Here is a 22975-nt window from a genome sequence, read left to right on the forward strand (position 1 = left end):
GTGAGACCAGCATTTTGCTTTCTGCTGTCCAGCTCTGGCTTTCAGCCAGCATCTACTGAAGACTACGTACTATTCCCATCAGGCCCTCAATGGCTGCCCTCTCATCAGGGCAAGGTGATTTTTTTTTTCTTTTCTGAAATATACCATTCAGTTCACTTGCCAGAAACGTAGTGGACAGTTCCTCACATCCTCACAGGTATATTTTGTAAGTGCTGCTTTTTATGACCATCTGACTCACTTTTATTAGCTATATCTCCTCATCTGGAGTAGCTGTCTAAAACAAATAGAAACTTTTAGAGCTGAAAATAAATGTGTCACCTTCACTTTCCCCTTCCGTTTGCCACTCAGTGCATCTCACAGGGCTGGACTGCGCTTGGCCTCTTTTGAATCGTTGGTAGCCCATGAGAAGAGCAGAGGCCACTGGATGGAAACGTATTGTTCCATCTCTGCACTTCACGGTCTGAAAAAGTAGAGGCCTGCAGTACATGTCTTTTCCGCCGTTGTATTAATAAATGGCTCTTTGTTGCTAGCAAAGAATATTTCCTCTCCTATAACAAAGCTGCTAAGTTATCCTTGTTTCGTTTTACAGCCGTGTTTGCTTCCTGTAATTATTGGTGAGTAAGAAATTAACTTCCTTTTCCCTGGCAATGCCAAAAGAACTTTTTCCTCTATTCACTTTGGACACTAAAGTATAATTTCTTCGATTATCTTTTTTAACATTTGGGCATTTACAAAACCTGGACTTCATGTGCTACCACCTTAATGCCTTATTGCTGGAGTCCAGGAGCAAAATGATTCATTCCTAAATTTCAAATTTCAAATTGGGAAGCTGTTTTTCCCAGTTCCTAGCAAAGGCCTCTGTCATTTCATAACACCGTTTGCTGGCAAACATAGACTGGATAGGTTTGTGCCAAGCCCCTGGAGCAGCACAAGAAAGCCTCCTACACGAATGCCGGAGGAAAGGGAGCAGATTGCCTCCCGGTGTGCTGCTCCAGAGATCCCACGTGCTGCCCGTGAAGGGGCGTCCTGCAGCTCGCTGCCCCGTGGCCCCGTCACCGACCGCTGCGGAGAACTGGGAGGGAGGGCGGTGAGCAGGAGGTAGCCTTCCTCTCCCTGGGGACACGAGCTGCTATTTGGGCTGCAGGGAAGGGCAGGGGCAATGCCCTCTCTCGTTTGGGATCCCCCAGTCCTCCTGCCAGCATGTTGACGGCGGGAGCAGGGAGTGGTGGCAGTGCCCAGCAGCAGCGTATGTGGGGCAGGGACTTGCTCTTTAGCAAGTTGACAGGGACGAGCAATGCATTTCTCATTAGTCTTCGAAACGCTTTTCATCCTTTCTGACACAGATGGGAGTAGGACCAGGAGCCTACCAGAAGGAAAGTCCCGTTTCCCACTGCTTGCCACTTACCCCAGCAGTTAGTCAAGGACTTAACACGGTGACTGGGACAAGCTGATCTCTTTCTGTGGCTTTTTCTAACCCATCTATGCAGCTTTGCCTTCCCTGAGACAGATACATTATGTCAGGCTGGGTAGTGGCTGTTAGAAAACAAAGCTGATGCTATTTTCTGCTGTTACTATGCATCTGCTACTCATTTCATAGGATTTGATTTGCTTGTAGTCTAGGTTGACATTTTAATAACCATTAAGAAACCTCACTGACCTTTTAATTGTCTGCATTATCCTTTGTGTATATATCTGACATTTTGGAAGAACAAGAGAATACAGCCGTAGGCCTGGAAACAAGGATGGTTTTTTTTATTTTTGTGCCATCTGTCTAAAGGGCTTTCACTATTGCTGCCGCCATGTTAGTGATGCGGAGGTAATACGCTGATGTTTTTACATCATCTGTAAGGGCAAAAGTCTTCACTCTTTTTTTCATCTTACGTTTTTCATCTTGATTTCTCTTTGCATCTTAAGCATCCCCTTTCTCCCTTCTCTGATAGTTATGTCAAGTATCATTTGAATTCAAAACTTGCACATTAATGGCAGTGGACTGAAGTTTAAATACTTCAGAGGCTTTAAGGAAAAACAAAATGAGGTGTTCAGGAAGCCAGCGTCTGAACCATCCTATATCCCTCAGTCTTTGTGTAAGAGCTGTTCTAATATACTGGCTGCTCAAGGAGAATTTCTGAATTATAATCAGGCTTCTGACATTCATTGAAACATCATCCATGTTTGTTCATAGTGAGTAAGATAGCCCTTTATGTCATAGGAGAGTAAGTTATATTTCTGCTGTATAGCTCCATTTATTTGTGTACTTTGTTATTTAGAAGATATTTACTGGAAATTGTTTATGGGCATAAGGGCAAGTTGAAAAGCAGCACTGGCCTACGGTTGTTTGCTTGACTTTATTGAATTATGTGTGTGAAGTACATTTAAAATTTAACTAAAAAAGCTGCATCTGCTCATTAAGAATTTGACTAGATAATGCATTTTCTCCTTTGCTTTTGAAAAATTTATTTGGTAGAAATCTGCTGTATGTTTTAGAGTGGTGAATTGCAAGAGGCATCTACGTGGTGGTTAATTTTCACTTCAGCTGCTGTTTCTGATTTGTGTTTGTATTTTGATTTGTAAATTGTTTTCCTTTTAGGAAGATCGCCACATGAAGGTACACAAAGTGCAAGAACTCGATCAAAATACATCAGATGTAAATGTCTGTTTTACCCTTACAGGGTAAGGCGTGTCTTACCCACAGCAAGTTCTTATGGTTTTTAGTAGGAACTGAATGAGATCCTGTAACAGACGTGATCCAACCTGGTGAAAACACATGCACAAGGTTTCTCCCCAGTGTGGGAAGATTCCCTTGAAGACTTCTGGACTTCAGTATTGCTGACCAGTAAGTCATCCCATTAGTTTCTTACCTTTCACAGTTGGGTCCTGCATAGTTTTCCTTACAGACACAGCGCACACTTCCACTTTTTCTGTAACAGGAGACTGCAAAGCTGGAATTTCATTAAAATGGATAGTTAGAATAGCAGGCAATGGCAAACACTTGGGAGTATTTCTTAACTAGATTGTGGACATTTGCTGTCAGTGTGAGCTCTGGCTCTTGGTTACTCATTGCTGAATAGCTATTCTTAAGCTCTCTGTGTTATTCACATTATACCCCTTGTTTAGTCTTTTTAATTAGTGTAGAAAGCACTAATTAGTGTCTAGCACTATGGACCTATATAAATGCAGATATATATAAGTTCCTGTCTTGCAGTGTAGATCAGACAAACCTGCAGGTTTTGATACACACATTTTAGATAAAGGGCTTAGGATAAATGTATATGTCAGGCGAACCTAATTGCTTCCTGTCTCTTATTCTAAGGGGTGAAATATTCCTTATAAAAGACACCGCAGAAAGCACTTCAGGAATGTAGTCTCTGGAATGGGTGCAGCAGTTTCCTATGCAAATCCTACAGTTTTCCTCAGATCCAATCTGGAAATACTGAATGGTGAAAACTAAACTCAGTGATGCTCTCCTCATTTACAGTAACCGAGGCTGCTCTACCATCTTTCTGAGTAAGATGGAAAGAGTCTGGGGCCTCTTTTGAGACCGACATGCCACGTAGTGATACTGATTGCAGTAATGGCTGAGGCTGTAATTCTCACTGCCGTGATTCTAAATCATGGATTCCTTTGCTTTCTTATGTTTTCAGGATTTAACAAATGTATAACTAGATATGAGACCCAAGGAACAGCAGCAGCCAGATGTGGAAAGTACAAATTGTATACACTTCAAACACAGTGATGGACATGGCTTAAATACATTTACAGGAAAAAGACATACAGTCCTAAAGATGTTTCCAGTTAGTTTGCAATATGTGTGAATAAATGCCTGCCAGCACTGGAGTGCGACCAGACTAGTGAGTGGCAGCAGTTGCCAGCTGCAGGCCCATGGTTTCTAAAACGCAGGTCCTGAGTCGTACAGTGCCGGGCAGCTGTGGCCGGGTTGCATCCCTTTTGCACAGAAGGACAAAAGACTCGGAGCAATGGGAAAGAGCATGATCCATGCACTGCTTGTTCCAGGAATGAGCAGCATTGAAAGGTGACAAGAATTCCTGCATAATTTCAGTTCCCTCCAGCATTTCTCAGCTGGTGGGACAACCAGGGTCAAATAAATCTGTGTCTGGATCTGTGCTGTCTCAAAACATTTCATATAACCAGAGAGAACATAAAATGAGATCCTTCTCACAGAATTCACAAATTAACTTCAGTAAAGCTTTTTTGAGAACATATCGAGAAAATCATAACAGTTTGGCAGCCTTCCTCTTCTTTTACAGAGGCTAATTCCTTCATGTAGTTGAAAAAACACATTGTGGATTTAAGTTATGAAATAAGACTGAAGCCTTCCCAAGGTTTTATATTTTTTGTGATCTTTTGGAGAAAAAAAGTTTGTAAAATTCCCTCAGGTTTGAAAAGAAGTAACATCTGCTGTGAAGCAAACTCCCTCCTCCGTTTTTTTTATTCCAAAGAGATGACATTACACTTCATGTGTAATGTCCAAAAGTTATTCCAAAAGTTCCCAGGATAGCAGATATGAAGATAGTCTGGCCAGAAAATCTAGAGACACACAGATGAATCCCAAGAAAAAATATGTATCTATCTGATGAGTCTGTCAGTTTACAGATTTGGTCACTTCGTCTAAGGATTATGAATTCAAAGTAAAACTGAGAACAAAACAACATCCTTTGGCATGGATGCCATTTAATGTTCTCTGCTTTCTGGTAGTTACTGCTTTGCCTTAATATAAATGGAGTAGGATTAATGGGGGAAAAATAAAAAAAAAAACAACCAAACAACAAACGGTTGTTCTTTGTGTTTAGTTATGCAAGGCTGAATGTTGCTCAATCATGACTTGCCTGTTCCAGCCCCAGCTGAAGGCTATTGCTGTGGTCAGATCTCTCTCATGCAAGAAGCTGAACAGGCAATTTCTGCATGTTATGTAAATAGTGGTATGAGGCAAATTGGGATTGGATATTCCTTTAACTATTGCCTTCAGGGCTTTTCCAAGGGAAAACCCTGAAAAATTGAAGTGGATTTTTACTGAGGTAGTTTTAAAGGGATGACCTACCATAGAACATAGAATATCCTGAGGTGGAAGGGACCCATGAGGATCATCAAATCTAAGACCTATATTGCTGCTAATGTTGAAGCCTCTGCATTCAGGCTCCTTGCAACTTTTGTTCTCTCTTCCCAGTTCCATGCTGCTGTCCTTTTGGGTTCAGGGCTCCTTTATCTCTAGTGGTCTGGAATAGAAGAGGTGTATGTCCCCAGCAGAAGGGCTAAAGAGCGTGTTGAAGCAGGGAATGCTCCTTGGCCTCTGCGCCCATCTCCCATAGCACTGGCAGAGACAGCCTGTAGCTCAGGTCCCTGCTGGTCCCACTGCACCAAGCCCTGCTGGGCTGGTGGGCCGGCTGGCTCCCTGCGGTCGGGGGGCACTGCTGCAGAGCCCGGTGGGCTGCAGGACTCGATGAATGCAGGCCCGGCCACGCTCTGTCAAATCGCACCAGAGGGAGGACAGCCTAGACGTTTGCTTGACTGGCTGTGCTCGGTAGAGACTGGGTCTCATCATGCGGTAGTGCCTCCGGCGTGTGCAGCCCAGGTTGTGGTTGAGAGAGCTGCTCCTTACACCAAAGTGGCTGCTCAGTGCCCAACAGGTTAAAAAAAAAAATCACTTTCCTTTGCTAAGGAAAAAGCACTGCTTCCGACTGTTGTATTTCTAATATTTCTGGCATTAGAGCCACTACTGAAACTGGAGGAAGCGGTCTGCTTCGTCTGTGAGCTCGCTCACTCCTAAGCCTTTTTAAATGTCAGCAAAGCCAGGTTCTTCCCCTGTCTCTAGAGGATTTTCTCTCTAAACCAGGCAAAGCTGCAGTTTTTCAACAACAGCTGTTCTCCACCCCACGGCCCTCCACACATGTCTGCAGCTCGCTGCGAAAGCCAAGAGGTGATCTGCGGCAGTTTGGCCGGAGCGATTTTGCTCCATTGCCATTTTGAGCCTGTGCCACTGAGCAGCTGAGCAAAATGCAGCTCATCCCACCTTGAGGCTGTCTGAGTAATCCTATAGTAACCGCAAACAAATACAGTGAGGAAATTCCCCTTTGCTGAGAAGCCCTGCTGAAAGCGGAATGGGAAACAACAGAAGGGGAGTAAGTATCTCGCTAAAAAATAGCTTTAACCCATTGGCAAGTATTTACTGGCATCTCCTCTGTGCACTGTAGTGGGATTTGCATAGGTGCCTCTCCCTTAGAGCACGAACCTCAAGCAAGAGGAAGCTGATAATTTCTTTCATCTGCATTACTGATGTACCACTAACAGCTTCTAATAGCTGGTCATGGTTTGTAGTTATTTGTTTCTTCTGAAGGCACAAAGTGGCTAGCAGCTGGAGCTCTTTGGCTTGGTTTTCTGTCAGGCTTCAGAGTTTCTTACCCAAAGGTAGCTGGACCTGTGCTGAAGGGCACCGTACCTGTCACAGGGTCCTCCAGCCCTTTCCTTTTAACTATTCCTGTACTAACCAGATCCAGCCACTGTTTGCTCAGGGGTCTGCCTGGTTGTGCTTTTTCATGGTTGGTTTTACCATCCAGAGGTCATCTTTCTGTCTTTCTGTCTGCCTCAGCCGCATACATCCCTGATGCCACCTTCCTAGGGAATTTGTCTTTGAGGGATTCTTAGAAGTAAACATACAGCTGATTAATCTCGCCTACATAAAAGAGGGAGAACTCGAATTTGCTCAAGTATTTTCTCCTCCCTCTTGGTAAGAATTGATATGAGCACTTAAGGCTATTTTACACCTTCTAAATGAAATGCTGTTTCCTGTGGTTATAAATGTGAGCAGCTGGAAGTCCTCTTATTTTCCCCCGGTTGGCAAGGGCAGCAGCCTTTGTCTCCTGCATCCAGGAAGGGATGCTGACCCCACCTTGGAAAGGGCCAAAGCCAGCCCAAATCAAAGAGAAGCAGAGACTCTTTACGTACTTGGCAAGTGCTGGCAGGGGGCAGGGGCAGGGCTGGCAGAACGTGGGCACCCCTCTGACAACATCACCGATGAAGCCATCCAGACATTGCTCGCAATGCTGTCCTGTTGTGTTTCTCTGGCAGTCCTTCAGTGGAAAGAGAGAGAGTGGTGAAAGTTAAACAGACGTGCTGCCTAATTCAGAAAGAAATTATTTAGCTGAAGACCCGGCCAAGCAGAATAGGGCAGATGCCAGACCCCGACCCTTCAAGGCACTGAGAGATGAAGCCAAATCAGCTAGCACCGCTACAAATAAAAATGCTATAAATGATTACACTGGCCAGCCAGGAAGTGTTGGCAAGGTGTGGTACAGGACAAAACAGACATACGTGCCTGCCAGGTGCTGGAGCAGAAGCAGCACTGCCTGTCGTCAGAGATGTCAGGGGTACTCAGGTGTAGCTGGCAGCCCTGTTTTGAGTTACATGTGCCAGTAGGAAAAAATCCCCTTTACTGACACCAAAACAAAATGAAAAATATCTGCTGGTAAATACTATCAACAGATTTCAGTCTAGATACAGATTTCAGCAAGGCTGCTTCTTGGACTCGATGACTGGAAAAGAGCATCAGGGGAATCTGCCTGCACATACACCAGTGGCTCTGATGTTTTTCTTCTGAGATGAAGAGTGTTACAGCATGAAGGAATGTGCTATCACTACACCTTGTTCTCAGCCTTAAAGGAGGTCCACTTAATGGAGGGAAGAAGCAGGAGTCTTCTATAAGTGGCCTTTCAATAAAATACAGAGCAACTGTGCGAAATGTCACTCACTTTATAAGCAAGTTTCATCTCCACAGTTTAATGTTTGTGAGGAAATATGCTTCCTCATGCAGAAGCAAATCGGCCACCAGCTGATATTGTTGGGGCCCCATGGAAGTAAATCAAGCTGTGGTAATTCATACAGAATATTTATTCCAAAATATTTCAAGACGTTATGTACAAAATTGTGCCTCTCAGATAATATTTTCAATCACAAAAAAATGTCAAGGGTTGCTGTAAATAATTCTAAATAGAATTTGTAAGTCCTGCTAGCTTAAGTAAGCATTGTTATTTCTTTTGGTTTACAAATGGAACACTTAGATGCCACAGGTTATGTGGGCTTTCCCCTAGGTGCATGGCAAGGCGGTGGGTGACTAGTGCAGGGTGCATGAACAGCGCTCCTGCACGCTGCAGGACTCCTGCAGGCTCCTGTTCCTCTTTCCACTTTAGCAAAGTACCCAGAAGTTGCCACCCAAACCCCACAACCCTCCAAATTCTAACTGTCTCACCGAATTATTTTAAAAGAGTAGGAAGGGTGCAGAAGTACTTTTCTTTCTTGCAACTGTGCAATGAATTTTGCAATGTCCCTGAATCAGAGCTCTCCTGTTACACCACTTCGTACCGATACAGTACAGATGCAAACAGCTATGCAAGGCTTGCGGCAGCAAGGAGCCAGCTCCATGGCAGAAATATGTGGAGAACTGCTCTGTCAGTGCGTGTTTGCTGTGGTTTTGGGTTAGCGTGCTTGATTCTTTCCTTTTCTGTCCTACAAACAGTGGATCATGGAAACTGCAGACTGATGGATATGATTTCCGTCCCTGGTAAAATGACAGTGTCTATAATAAAGAAGAAGATCTCTGAGTACATGACTAAGCATCATCTCAGTCAGGAACTCCTGCTGCACTAACCTGCTGTATAATGGTGCAAATAAGCAAGTGTATGAAGGGGAACCAGAGGACATGACACATCTGGACTTTCAAAAAAGGCAACTAAGTTGTCAGGGGACTTGAAGAAAGTTTCTTTTATGAACGGAAAGCTGATAAAGGCTAGGAAGCAATAGGTAGGATGTAACGGTCACTTTTCAGAGGGGAAAGAGTCACTATTTGGATCACCTAGGCCTTGGTGCTGAGACCAGTTTTGTTCAGTATTCACCAGTGTCCTACAAACAGAGACCAAAAATGGTAGGGCTGCTCAGCTGGGAGAGAAAGGCTGACAGGAGCGTGTGTTTGGGTTATGTAAAATCACAAAGTTGGTAAATAAGCTGAGTGCAGGACAATAGTTCGCCCGAATCCTGCAATACAAGAGCTGAGGGGCACAGACTTGAAAAGAGACTTCTCTACACAGAGGGTAAGAAACTTCTGTAAGCTGCTGCCAGGAGGCGAGAGTATTTGTGGGGGTGAAAAGGAGTTTCCTAGAGAAATTAATGGGCCACAGATTCATAAATGGATGCGAAAAGGATTCAGGAGAAGGATGCTGGTGGAGTACGAAGCAGAGACTTCAGAAGCGGGCCAGGCTAGGTGCCCTCCCCAAACATCATCTCCTATCGCCACTGCTGAAGACCCAATACGGCTGCAGAGACCTTTGGTTGGGCCCTGCTGGGGACCTCTTGTGCTACCTTCAGAGTTGGCGCAGGTGCTGGGAAATGACCGCGGTGCCCCGGTTTATTCTCCAGTAGTCATTTAATCCCATCACAGAAGTCACTGTGCTGTCAGTAGCTGGCAGTCCCTGGAATAACAGGGAAGCTGGGTGTGGGATTTCAGGAGCGCTCGCAGCAGGAGGGAGCTCCCCAGCATGGGGCAAGGGGCACCTTGGCCTTTCTGTGGTTGGAGCTTCTGCAGCGTCAACCTGGGGGTGGGTGAGCGTAGCTTACCCATTTTTCACCTGAGCCGGTCCCTACAGATTTGAAACTCACTTTCTACTCCAACCATGGTGTGTTCTTTGAAGAAAAGAGTATGAGAAAAGAGGAATGCGATTAGGGAAGATGTTTAATGAAAACAAATAGTCAAGTTTCACTTGCACAGGCATTGCTAAATGAGTTTTGTATCTGAGTGTTGTAACTTTGATTTAGTGGAGAATTTTGTCCTGGCAACATTGATGTTTTGGTTTGTTTTTTTTTTTTTTTTTTCCTAAGTCTGTGTCCAGATATCATCAATCTGCATTGAAAAGTGTAATTTCAGTAAAGGACACTCACCCTTGTGAAAGGGTTTTTTTTTTTAGCCAATATTCCTCATTTGAATCCCATTAAAGCCCCCATTAGGACTCATTAATTTAGTTCAGATTCTTTTTTGATTCTAGAAGACTTTGCTTATGTTGCTGTATCTTTTATAGTCATACAGAACCTATTGCACAGCAATTATCTATTTCTACAAAGCTGTGATTTGGCCAAAGAACTCTATGGCAGGTAGACTATGACATGGAAAGGAAAAAAGTCAATTTTTTTTTCCATGGATCTTTAAATAGATTAAACACCAATAGTTGTAGAGCTAAAGGTGTTTTTTCATAGTAATATTTGCTGTAAAGAAGAGAGTATTTAGTATACAGAAAACCAGAAGATTATTTTAACTAAAAGGCTCTAAAATGCAGAAAGCTTGACTAGGAGGAAGAGGAGGAGGAAAGAATCTTGGTGAGAGCAGAGAAACTGAGAGCAAAGGAGGGCAGAGTGGCAGGCAGCCGCTGGGGAGACGGCCAGATCTCGCACTCCTCTCTTGCAAGAATGCCCTAACCACGAGGCACACGGTGTGAGCCAGAAGGCAGTGGAAGGCTAATACAGTTTTAAAAATAGTTTGCATTTGTCATTATTCAATGAAAAGGTGATTTTAATGTACCACAAGAGAGAGATGAGAGCGTGGGCACTGAGCGTCCGAAGAGAAAGAGCAATCCTGTATCTGAAGCACTGGAGGAGGCCTCAGGTGGGCTGCATTCGGTTGTAGCCTTCATCATGCTCTTCATTTTTGCTCTGAGCAATTCACTTCACCTCTCTTGTCCTCAGCTCTCCAAACAGCACATGGGTATTATCAGAATAAATCCATTATTGGTTTCCAAAGCTCAGATACGATTGTGATGAACAGAGCAGGGCAGCAGGGGAGCTGATGTTGCTCCTTAAATCTGCAGTGTTTTTCATCTTCTAAACCGAAGGGAAGTGCTAAAAAGCCCTTTTACCCCAAAGACCCTGTTAGCTGAGTGCTTGAGGCACTTTTCTAGTTTTTCTCTGGTTAGTGATTACGTAAAGGTGGCTTTATCTTATTTAACAAGTCAGAACCCTGTGGATATTTAGAATCATATTTTTACAGTGATAAAAAAAGTGTCCTTATATTTTATGTTCCATTAGCTTGCATCTCCAGCAAAACCGCTGACTGTAAGAAGCCTGTGAGACATCTCTGAAGGCAGGGAGGACACCCTCCCTGCAGCTCACGGCTGATTCTCAGTGCTGGGTGGCACTGGCTTGTTAGTTTGAGAAAAGTGTTTTGCTTCTAAATGGATCACTTCTGACAGAGAAATAATGATGAGGAAAAAAATGGAATTCCATTTATGGCGATTTTTGTGAAATTGGATTTTAAAGAAGTGCTTTGCTGTAAGAGTTGCTACTCTTGGTCATACATGCTTTCGAATGAAAGGCATCATTTATGGTTGATGCTATAAATCAGACTATGTGTGGGATTGCTCACGGCCTTCCCTGTCTCAGTGGCTCATTCAAACATACTCACAAAATTGTAGAAATATGTTTACTGATATTGGTGTCTACTTTTTTAAATAAAGAAACAGTATATAGTTTTTGTTTTGGTTTCCTTTGAAAAACAAGGAAGACTGAAGGAAAAATCTCTAGAAAATATGCAGTGATATGTATCTTAGGACATCAAACACTGAAGCTTACAGAAAATTGCTGCCTGTCTTTCTACAGAACAGAGTGAGACATGGTAAAGGTCATGAAAACAGATACAACCATGCAGTTAAAAGTATTGCAGCTAGGTGTTATAATACTCTACTTTTGATAAACTATGTTTTAAATTACAGTAAGTGAAAATTCTAAGCTAAATTATTTCCATATTAATTATTAATATTTATAATATAATTAATATTTATATTAATAATTATTAATTATTTTCATGTTAATACAACCTTTATTTTCATAAAGCAAAAGTCAAGGCAGAGGTGTCCCTTCTTCATGGACCTCAGCTTCAGAGGAAGTAATCCAATGTGATAGCAGCCTGGCTTCTAAAAGCTTCTGTACGAGGATACAGCATACAATCATTCATCCGTCGGTACATCACCAGCAGCTTGTCAGATGACAGAGTGGCTGGAGTGTATTTTCCTATGTTAGCCTTAGCTGGTCCTACTACTCTGCTCTCACCCAGTATCATCAATCAGGGTGAGCATTTCTACCTGGCCCTTGCTGTAACTATCTATACTGTACACACATAAAAAGTACATGAAAAGGTGCTATGGGGGGATACTGGGGAAGGGTTGTCAGCACTGAGCTCCTGCACTCATCTGCTTGGAAAGCTGGAACCACTGCTCTGAGACCATAGAGCACTTTGTGTGATGCAGTTCTGCTCAGTAAATATGCTTGTGCACAAATAGTAATGAAAAGTTTGTTGATTCTCTTCAGGCAGTTTCCCGGCAAAAAAAATCAAACATGTTTTTCTGTAAATGAATATAACTGAAAATCTAAGAGGTGGGAATCTGCCCCACCTTAATTTAGGAACCTGAACTTAAGAGAGAAGAGCTCCTTCTAATGGTCTTCAAAGGCACCAGCTTCATAAATGTGCCATTTAGGCAGCTATTTTAGGGAGATTATTTCATTGGGTGGCTAACACTTAGTGCAATTTAGCAGGCTGGACCTCCTCCCTAGGAAACTAAGATAGCAGACCGGTTTTCTGTCTACCCTCTGGAGTTAAAGGAGAAAGACAGGACATGGTACAGAGTGGTGCAGAGCACCTGTGCTAGGCACCTAATGCTGGATGGTATGGGGATTCTTCAGGGCAAAAAACCTAATACCCAGCCCTGCTTCTTGTGAAGTTAGTACAACAAAAAAACAAAAAAATATCCTAGGGTCTGAAATATTGTTTGTGAAATCTGGAAGTGTCCTCAGACCCTGGTTAGGAATTCTGAATATTACTTTACAGCTGAAACCAGTCTTTCTTACAATATAGCAGGAACTGTTCCCCCTCCCCCCTTATTTCTTGTTCTTCTGAGAGAAAGCAAACAGAATTGTAACAATTGTTAATGTTGAAAGATTGCATAAGAATAAATAAATTATATAGGTAAAGAGATGCAAGTCGTTTACATTGCTGTGCAGCCTATCTGTATCCATTGCTGGGCCAGTAGAGATTGGCCTGAGGTATAATATCTGGATGTAGATTTAGACTTCCTCAAATCTGGGAGATGCCCTCATATCTGAAGTTACAGAACTGCATAGCATTGCCCATGCCAGCATGCCAGAACTTACTGCTGTCCCAAAATAATAGTAGTAAAAAAAGTACTTCAGCATAGTGACTTGAAAGCCAGGAGATTTACATGTTTTCACTTTTTCTCCTCTGACCTTTATGATTTCAAGCCTTCTCTCTGCAGCCACTGTGGATGAGATGCAGTATTAGTTTTCAGAATTTCTTATGGAAGAAGGAGATGAGGCACTAAAAAGAAACACTAAGTATTGTGCAACTTCTACTAAAGTAAAGACAACTGTCAACCTAAAATAACAGCAATGAAACTCCATTCCTGATCCAGTTTGGATCATACCCCCTCTATGTCAAAGTTTTGGTTTGTAGAACTTGTCCTGTATTAGTGAGTGAAGTAGGAGTTGATGTCTTGCCAAAACCACCTGGCCCTCTACTTTCTCAGCCCATCACTTGTCTTAGCTTACTGTGGGAAATGCGGCTGAGCAGGCGTGAGAGCAACGGCAGCCCTTCCTCGCAGTCTCGGCCGGGCTTCCTACGTGCCTCTTGTACAGGCTGCATAGGGAATGGACACAAAGTGGTCGCATGTTGGGGTCACGGTTGCAAGTTTTCAATCGTAGAACAGTTAGGACAACAACTACTAAATTAAAACATAGCTGAAAGGGAGGGAAATACCTACATCTGAGACACTGAGACTATTAACACTCATGCTTTTGGCAGCTGCTGCATACCAAAATCCTTTGGAGAAGAGAAGGGCTGCATTTCAGCACCAGACTGTTATAGTTTTGGTTGGCTTTCCAAACATGTATCACCAAGGTCATTACAGATTGATGTAGTCCATCTTTATAGAAAGAAACAGCGAGCTGTAAGCTGCAAGGCTCTTTGTGAAGGCAGCAGTACCTAATAAGCTGGAGAGTTTTGCTAGCTCCCTGCTGCTTTTTGCTCATGCTTGATGGATGGTTGTAGATCCACTGGCGATTCTCCAGACCTGCCTTGGCAATCATGTGGAACATATTATCCTCTCGGGCAGAACTGCCAAATCCATTCCAACCTTTCCACTCAGCTGTAAACCCAAACGCTTAAACACAAATCACTTACACGACAATACGTTCTATTGTAAAAAATTCCATAAAAGGCTGGAAAGGATACCAGCGAATTTATCCTCTCCACCATTATGATTCTTTGGTCTTTCTTGTTCCAAAAAGGTAATATTTATTTATTTATTTATTTTTAGTAATCTTTGGATGCCTTATATACATACTGATCAAATATATGGGACTGAGATGATAATAAAGCACTTAGGGATTTTTAGGTAGACGCCAACAAATTTACCCTTTACCTTCTGCTATAGTGCTCTCTCCAGACTTGCTCCTCTGCTTTATGCATTTTCATGCATTTATGAACCCCATTAATAGTAGTAACCTCAGAAAGGACACTGATAACCCAGTCCAGCAAAAATTTTGTCTGGATATCCAGCTTTGTAATTTTTAAATCATTTCAACCTTCCAATCCATTTTACTGTGTTCGTCTGGAGTCATTGCCATACTACATTGCAGCCACCTTAAGTGACTTCCTTCCCTAGTGTATGCAATCAAATTTTTTAGTATGGTAAAGCCCTGCCCATTATATTACTTGCATATGGTATGAGAGCTCTTTGCTTTAGACAAGCTGTTTCACCTCCATCTGCCACTTGTTTCAGAGCTGACCATCACGGCCACTGTGACATTCTGCTCAGCTGTCAAGTCATTTGAAGCCCACTCCTGTGTCTGAATTTTCAAATGTTGAACCCTCAGCAGAGGCACTCTAAAGAACTAGCTCAGCTGTGGGTTGCTGGTGGGGTAAGGTCTGGGGATGGTGAAGGAGGCAAAACACTCCCCGCATATCTTCATATCTTATTAGCAGCAAAACCCAATTGCTTGGGCTTTATGCAAGAGAAATGCACATCACTCTGTCTGCATACTGTCACTTGCAGCTGTTACAGTTTCACCCAGTTAACATCACATATATGCATGTTTCCAAAATCAAAAGCTAAAGGGTTCTACAAGCGACTTCCTCTTCTTCTTTTAGCTAGGATTGAGAAGGTTACGTTAAAAGTCCAAAGTCTGAAATCAGTACAAAGAATTGGTGTTTCTTCCTCTGCTAGCCTTACATGTGTCGCCAGATAATGTCTTTGAAATGAAGCATTATTTGACATCTGTATTGTATTATATCAGAAATGGAGCTTACACTGTGCTGGCTGCTCTTCTTCTAACACTTGGGTGATTTTCTATACCAAAAAAATGGACTGAGTGGCTCTTCAGTTTTAATCACAGGAGAACGTGATTGATTTCTGCACCAGTTTTATGTGGACATCTACGCAAGAAAGGCTCTGTCTGCAATAATTTCTTCTGTCTGGTTACCTAATGAGATTGTTGATTCATTGATTGTGTCATTCAATAAGCTTTTAAAGACTCATGGATTTGATTTACACTCTATGAATAAGCTGAGAGAGTTTTGAAACAGAGCCCTAAGATAGATACTTATGTCAGCAGAAATTAAAGATGTGAGTACTTTACCCTAAGGCATCGTTAATAGAGTTGAATTTTATTTTATTTCAAATTCAGGGCAGAGGCCAATGAAAATTTCATTAATTTGTATGCTGTGGGAGCTACATTCGCCAAATTGATTTGGAGGATTTGCATAATATGATGGTCTTAGAGCATTGTATGGAGTCTGACCCTCATATTTCATCCCTTTTGAAGTAGAGTACTTTTCATTTTCATACTGCCCAGTTCTTATAGCATAGTTATTACTTAAACTACAAAGTTTTTATTTATCTAAAAAATTACCTACCAACTGAACACAGTATTATTATTACTTTATGTTATCTTCTGTCACTGTTAGTAAAGTTAACTTTAAAAAATGGTATTTTTTTTTCATATTTAAATCATTCCATTGTGCGAATAAACATGTAGACATAGAAACTTTTAACTTTGCGGAACATCAGTTCTTCTAAAGATCTTCTGCTAAGGACATTCCGTAACATCTATGACTCATGGTTAGGGTAACGTGTGGTGCCAGTGGAGAGTCCATTAGTGATAAAATTTTAGAACACTCTTGCATCTCAGGAGCAGGGAGATAGCAGGTTTATACTGATAGCAACGGAGGATGACAATTATAATAATATGGGATAAATACAGAATGTCTTTTTTTTTTTTTTTCTTTAACAGCCTATTAAAAACCAACTGAATGCAGAAAGTCTTATGTCTTACTATCAGGTGTGGTGGTTACCACTGCAAGAATTATTGGAGTAATTTGCCTAAAATTTTGAGGACAGAGAAAATAGCGATGACTCAATACCATGTGGTCCTATCTCTTTGCAGAAACTCCCAGCCATATAGGTACCCACTCCTCTCTTATCCAGCCTCAGCCCCCAGCAGGCTTTGGCCAGATCCAGTTCTGTGCTTCTCCAGAATGGTCCTTAGGAAAGGCTGCTTTGTCCACTGATTCTAATACAAATCACATTATCAACCATCAAGTCTCCTTTTCCCAAATTACTTGCATTCATTCATCTAACATGCTTCTTCCTGCTGTAATTCAGGTTACATCTTTCTTTCTCTAAGCTTTTCTTCTCCCGGGCTTTCTCAGTCCCATTTTGCAGTTTACCAGTTTCATCAGTCTTCTGATCTTCCCTAGAAATTTCCAAATCCTCAGGAAAGTCCTGTTATTGCAGTCCCCATGGGCATCTCTGGTTCTTTTTATGCTATCAAACCTTCAAAACCCCTTTTCATTCTGCTCTTTCCTTGCACCATGCTCTTTCCCTCTCCCTTTCCCTCTTATTTCACTTAAGCCTTTTCGCGGTTCCTCTTTATTCAGAAGTAAATGGCCTGAGCTTAAGGGCTTATTAAATCATTCAGATAAGCCATCAAATGGCTTACTTGAACTCAAGCAGTAAACTGGGGTTTAGCTCTTAGTTTTGTTCTTTACTACTTGATCAGTTCCAAGAGTTTAGTATCCCAGAGAAAAGAATACATGTATACTTTCAGATTATTTCCTGCTGATACAGTAACTTTGTTTTTGTTTGTTTTTTTTCCCCAACCGTTGACATCGGCCTTATTTTTGTAGCAGATAGGAAACAAGTCTTCTGTTGTGTTTGTAAATTGAGATCTAATCACTTCCCTACCTCATATATTCTACTCCAGAAAATCTCTGGTCACCAGAGTCATCGTTTGTCAAGCTCTCTCTCTTGTTTTCAAGTCTTCCATCGGAAGTTTCCGCTTGTCATCATTGTCACCCGACACTAAGGGGACAATGATCCCATGAGCAAAAGCCATGTACATGGGAAAGAGAATAGCTGGGAATGCCTGGCAATGTAAAACCACTTTTAAAAAATTAATATTAAACCACTAAGCCAACATATGTTCTGCAGAAACCAGCCAATCCTAAGCACACTACAGTGGCCAAGCCATAATAATTGTCAGCTGCACTGTCTTCCTCCCACGGGAATAAAAATGGTAGGAAATATGCCATGGAGCATGGCTCTATGTATCTGTATAACTGAAAATTTAATAGAGGCTGCAACGATGCGAAGTATGCGAATATTATCAGGCCATTTTATGAAGAGACAAACTGAGGGCAAAGGTTTATGACTTGTCAAAAGTAACACATGACAGAGCAAGGAGCTGTGGGCTCTACTCCTGCTTTACAAGCCTGTAAATAGTTGTGCCTAGCTCTTGCTATGTAGTTTAGATACATTACACTATTAACTTCTATCCTTTTTTAAGTCCATTACTGCTCTGATTGCCCACTAGCAATTGGGGTAAGTTTTACCAGATTGATTTTTGCTCTGGAGCCACAAGTGATCAACTACTAATATTAACTCACAGCTTTCTGTACGAGTTGATACTGAGTAAGACCGAACATATGGGAAATTGTAATACTACCTCGGAGTTCAACATGCTCTTCCCTCGGTGTATTATTTCAACCTCCTCATGTTGTTCCTTCACAGCAGGAGGCTGCCATGTGGCAGAATTACTATGGATAACACATGTATATACGCTCACAGGGGTCACTCACCATTGTAAATTGTTTATATGATACACAGCACTGTATTCATAAAGGGGAGAATGAAATGTGTTTGAATTTATACATTTTTCTCTAGGGGTATACAAAACTCTTTCCACGTTTCTGATGGACTGAAAATTTTCCTCAGCATACTGACTCTTACAAATACTGCATGCAGGAAGTGTTTTGAATCTGCAGAGATAATTTAAGTAAGTGAGAATGAAATTTCGCTAGGATAATCTTATTAGTGTATTGATCTTGGCCCTACTTATGATTGCCCTTCAGCAAAAAGCTCCTGTGGTACAGACACTGCTTTTGCAGTGTATTGAAATTGAGCACTGGTGTTAATAGAAGAGTCAGACCATGGTTTCTTGGGTTTGCCTGGGAAATATTTCCTTCACGTGAAGTCTCATGCAAGAGTGAAAGAAGTTGAAAGGGTTCATGTTATCATTAAAAAAAAAAAAAAATGGTACTGTTATTCGGTGAGGGACCAGTAGAGAAGACAGGAATTCCTTACCACACAGATTCCAGATCCGTCAAGGCATCTGTTTGCATTACCATTACAGTTGCAAGGAGAGCATTTTCCTGAGCTGGTACGGTAAAATCCTTCTTGGCATCCCTGCAATGAAAAAATAAAAATAAAGTATTTCCTATGCATACATATTCGGAGAGGTAGGTTTGGCTGAGAGGCAGGGGAAAGCAAGAATTACAACCACCAGGTCTCCCCAGAGCCCACTGCACAACCCCATCGTAGCAGACCACACACATGCTGCTGAACTCGAGTCTGTTTGTTCACTCCCTGCCCCGGTGCTTGCTTTTTTGCCTTACAGTATGTAAGCTGTCAGCATTCCTGCCGGTGTCCTGCCCCTGGCCAGCAGCGGGTGCCTGCCTGTGGGTGAGAAGGTGGCAGATTCTTACTGTGCTTTGTACTAGAGGATGAGTTAACTAGAAATTATGATACTTATTTGGTAAAGAAGGTGCACTTATAGGAAAGGAATAGATTTTACTTAAAAAAGAAAAGCTTTAGAAAGTTTACTTTACATCGAAGCTTTGATGAGCTTCGGACGAAGAGCCTAGAGGAGACAGAAACATATCTACAAAGATCAATGCCCTTCTGAATGAAAGCTGGCTGGCTGCTGTGAAAGGCTACCAAAGCAGGGCTGTCTGTCTGTCTGTCTGTCTGTGAGGCTGGTGAGATGTGCCAGCGATAACCCGGTGTCAGTCCAGGAAGTAATCAGTCCCTGGGAGATACAACGAATGATCTTCGATCATTCTTCATGTGACATAACAAATAAATCGGGGGAGATTGCATGAAAGGTAAAATTTTCTTGTTATTTCTTAAATGTGTGGCTGTGCCTGGTGTATATAATTTAGTACTTTTGATAACTTACCAAAGCTTGCCAAAATTAAACGGAAGATTTTAAATATCTAAATCACTTTCTTTTAAATACTAATTAGAGCAATAATATAAGGAATCAGAAACACAAACAAAGCTATTAAGATGCCCCTCTAAGACTGGAAAATAAAAAGAAAATGAAAGAGGATAGCTTTCATTTGATGTGTTATGTGTAAATTCTTGTTCTCCACTGAGGAACTTCTACCTTATTCTGCAAAGCTGGTGAATCATGCACAGGTTGACCTCTGGAGCAACCTCTGTTACTCAGGCAGCACCTGGTCACCCAGTGTCTCCCTGAGTCACATGTGTTATGTTAGATCCATGCAGACTCATGAATTTTTGGATCCTAAGTCTCTTACCCTGGCCTAATTCTTGCAATGTTGTTGCAGAGCTGATGTGAAGGCCCTAGCACGCCATTTAGATCTCCAGAAACTACTTACCACACCCTGTTTCTGCTAGCATTTATGAACACTATCCCTGAGGTGGCTGTCAGAGCGTGAGATATGCCGGGCTCTGCCGGAATATTTTTTGTGGCTGCCTCTAGAGCACTTTGCGTATTCTGTGACTCTTGAGGTCACTTACTCTTGCAAAAAGTGGGAAAAGTGGGAGGTTCAAGCGAATCAGAAGGGTATGGTCTTGCATAGCTTGCATTTTATGAGGTATGAGGCTTCTTATTATACCGTACTGATCTAATTGGGATTCGATTTCCTTTGTATCTCCCTCTTCCTCATTTTCCTGGGTTGCCCTGACATAAAGGATCGTTTCTTTTTTGCATTGGCCTAACCATTGCTTCTCATGCCCACCGTAAGCGATGACATGAACAGCAGGTCTACAATATCGAATACAGCACGGCACAGCAATACCTCCACTAGCTGCAAAAACTAGCCTGGGAGTGATATTGCTAACTAGCTCTGCTGGTGGCTGTGGCTAATTAACCCTGGCACAGTGCTATGGCCGTGTTGCTTCTGGGACCTGAACCTGTATGTCTGCATGGTGCTGTAGATACGGCTGTGGAGCACTGGCTAGCAAGAGCCAGCAATCCCAAGATTCATCTGCGTGTTAGCTTCCATTCTCAAGGATGCGTAGATACTTCTATCCAGCCAGATAAGCTGCTTGTTTAGAAAATGATGTATCGTACGAGATGACTAACTACAACCTTTAAAAATGAGGTTTACAAATGACTCATTAATCCAATCTTATCCCAGAGAGCTCTGAGAATCTGAGATGAACATAAATGGAAAACTCAGTTGCCTTTGCCATTCTTACATGCAATGTTTTATCTGGTTTGCTTTGGAAACACTTTCTTAGATAATAGCTCCTAGGAGGAAAAGCCTTCATACCATAGCCACTTTGGGACTGCAGAAATACTATCTATTTGTACTGCTTGTTTCTTTCAGTTGTTTAGTCTTAACACAGAGCTGTAGGACTGGCTCCTACCAGACTAAGGATTTCAGCTGAATCATTACGCCACACACTGTGGAAGGGAGACAGTTAGTTTCTAAATTGAAAACAGATTCTTATCCCAGTGTCTGTCTTGGCAATATTTCTCTCCACCCATACAGATCTAAGGCATGTTATATTCTCTGATGCCCCTCAACTGGTGGGTGGTCCTACCTGGTCCATTAGTGTCTGCCCAAAAGCTTTCGGGTTTTGCAGGTCTAAGCAGAATCATTTTTTACTTACAATGGTGAATATGGACAATGGAAATATATGAGTGTGTGTAAAGGTGTCTATGCAAATCCTCCAGTCAGCCATAAAGCCCTAAGGGTATGCCTGCACTGCAGCCATGAGTGAGCTTTCATCTAGTCCACCCACCAGCAGTAACAAGTTAGGTGCAGTTCAGTGCGACGTCACTGGTTCCACTGGTTGTACAGTCTTTGCTGAAGTCCACTGGGAACCAGTTTGCCCCCTATTCTGGAGCAGACACATTTCTCAGTTCCTCAGGACATCTGCCTCAGTTTTGTGTGCCTCTGCTATTCTCGCTGTCAGAGCCTCTCTTGAAAATGAGATGCAGGGTCCTAAGTCACCTGGGTATTTTTTGGCAACATTTTTTCCCCACGTTATTCAATGAATCACAAAAACTTGGAAGGTGCTGATGCTCACTGTTTTAATACAGTATTTTAAACCATGAGTTGCATCAATTTAAACCAGAAATGAGGTATTGACAATCAATGCTATGAGGGAAGTGGGAATGAGGGGAAAATGGGATCCAGATTGTTTCCTTTGGGTTCAGAAGTTTTCTCAGGCATTCTCAATTATTCTGATATATTTTTGTTGCTCCTTGCCCTACTAGTGATAATGGAGTGATCGGTTAGTTGTTCCAGAGCGTGAGCCAACATCGTATTTATAAAAAGAAGTGTAAGAGTGTTGAGCTAATTGAGGGATTCAAATGGCTGAATGTTCTGGGAGCACAAAATAATTGCACGCAAAGCACAAACAGGTCTGGAACAAAATGGAAATACCCTCCCTGAAAAATCATTATGTAGGCAATTGAGTGAGGAACGTTTCCGTCCACTGTCTGTTTCTGAATGGTGGACAATCAGTAGGCCAAAATGCTAAGTCTGCATTAGTAATTATGTCTTCACAATTATTAGATTTTTTTTTGCCCGAGGGACAATGTTTGTTCCAGTTCAAGCTGAAAAGTCCAACCTAAAGTGGATCTTGCTGAGCTCTCGAAAACCTTTTACACCCACGGTGCATTTATTCCCCCCCTCCCTCGCATCTGGATTTAATTATTACATTTCTTAAGAACCAGCTGCAGTGCTGAAAGCGCTGTGGAGCCTGTAGTCATATTCTGTTTCTTCAGACCTTTCTGCTGGTATGGGTGCAAGATGTGACTGAAGGTGGAAGACAATCCACGTACACAGGGTTTGAGTTTACTCCCATATTATATTCAAGCAGTTCCACCAATTTCATTGCAGCTGCTCCTGATCTGCGCCTGCATAACTGAGGGCAGAAGCAGGTCCCCGTTCCTTCCCTGCTGCCAGCTAGCAGCAGTGGTGCAGCCGAGCTGGGGTAGGTATGTTTGCTCCGACCCTGCCTCTTCTGGCTTGCTTTTCCCAAAAGAAGAGTGCTGTGCTGGTAACATGCACAGAGTGTTCTCTGTGGTTACATCTGCATCAGCCACCTGAAGAAGGGCAAGGCTTATGATCATCCATGCTGTCTGACGGTTCATTTTCTGCCTTGATTTTGCTCTTTGACAGATTGTGATTTTCCCGACAATGTCCAGGCACAGCGGAGAGCAAGGTATCTGGTAGGATGTGTTCCCACAAGGCAGTCTGTATGGGATTGTTCTTTTCTGGGCAAACATGGAGAGAGCTGCAGCACATGGACATGGGCTGTGTTATGCTACTTGACTAGGAGGTCCCCAACACTGCTTTAATCGGTAATTCCGA

The 22975-nt window shown here is 42.4% G+C and overlaps 1 protein-coding gene across 2 annotated transcripts in view; it reads right to left on the reverse strand.

The window, feature by feature from the left end:
- Positions 1-22975, reverse strand: part of LAMA4 (laminin subunit alpha 4) — a 103419-nt gene that overhangs the window by 60882 nt on the left and 19562 nt on the right. For both annotated transcript variants that reach the window (XM_075145694.1, XM_075145693.1), the window contains exons 2-4: positions 18702-18803; positions 6958-7082; positions 2859-2939 (exon numbers count right to left, since the gene is read on the reverse strand). In XM_075145694.1, coding sequence (XP_075001795.1) covers positions 2859-2939; positions 6958-7082; positions 18702-18803 — 308 coding nt within the window. The remainder of the gene's footprint in view (positions 1-2858; positions 2940-6957; positions 7083-18701; positions 18804-22975) is intronic.

This window comes from Calonectris borealis, chromosome 3 (genome assembly GCF_964195595.1).
Source record: "Calonectris borealis chromosome 3, bCalBor7.hap1.2, whole genome shotgun sequence".
In the NCBI taxonomy this organism is placed as follows: domain Eukaryota; kingdom Metazoa; phylum Chordata; class Aves; order Procellariiformes; family Procellariidae; genus Calonectris; species Calonectris borealis.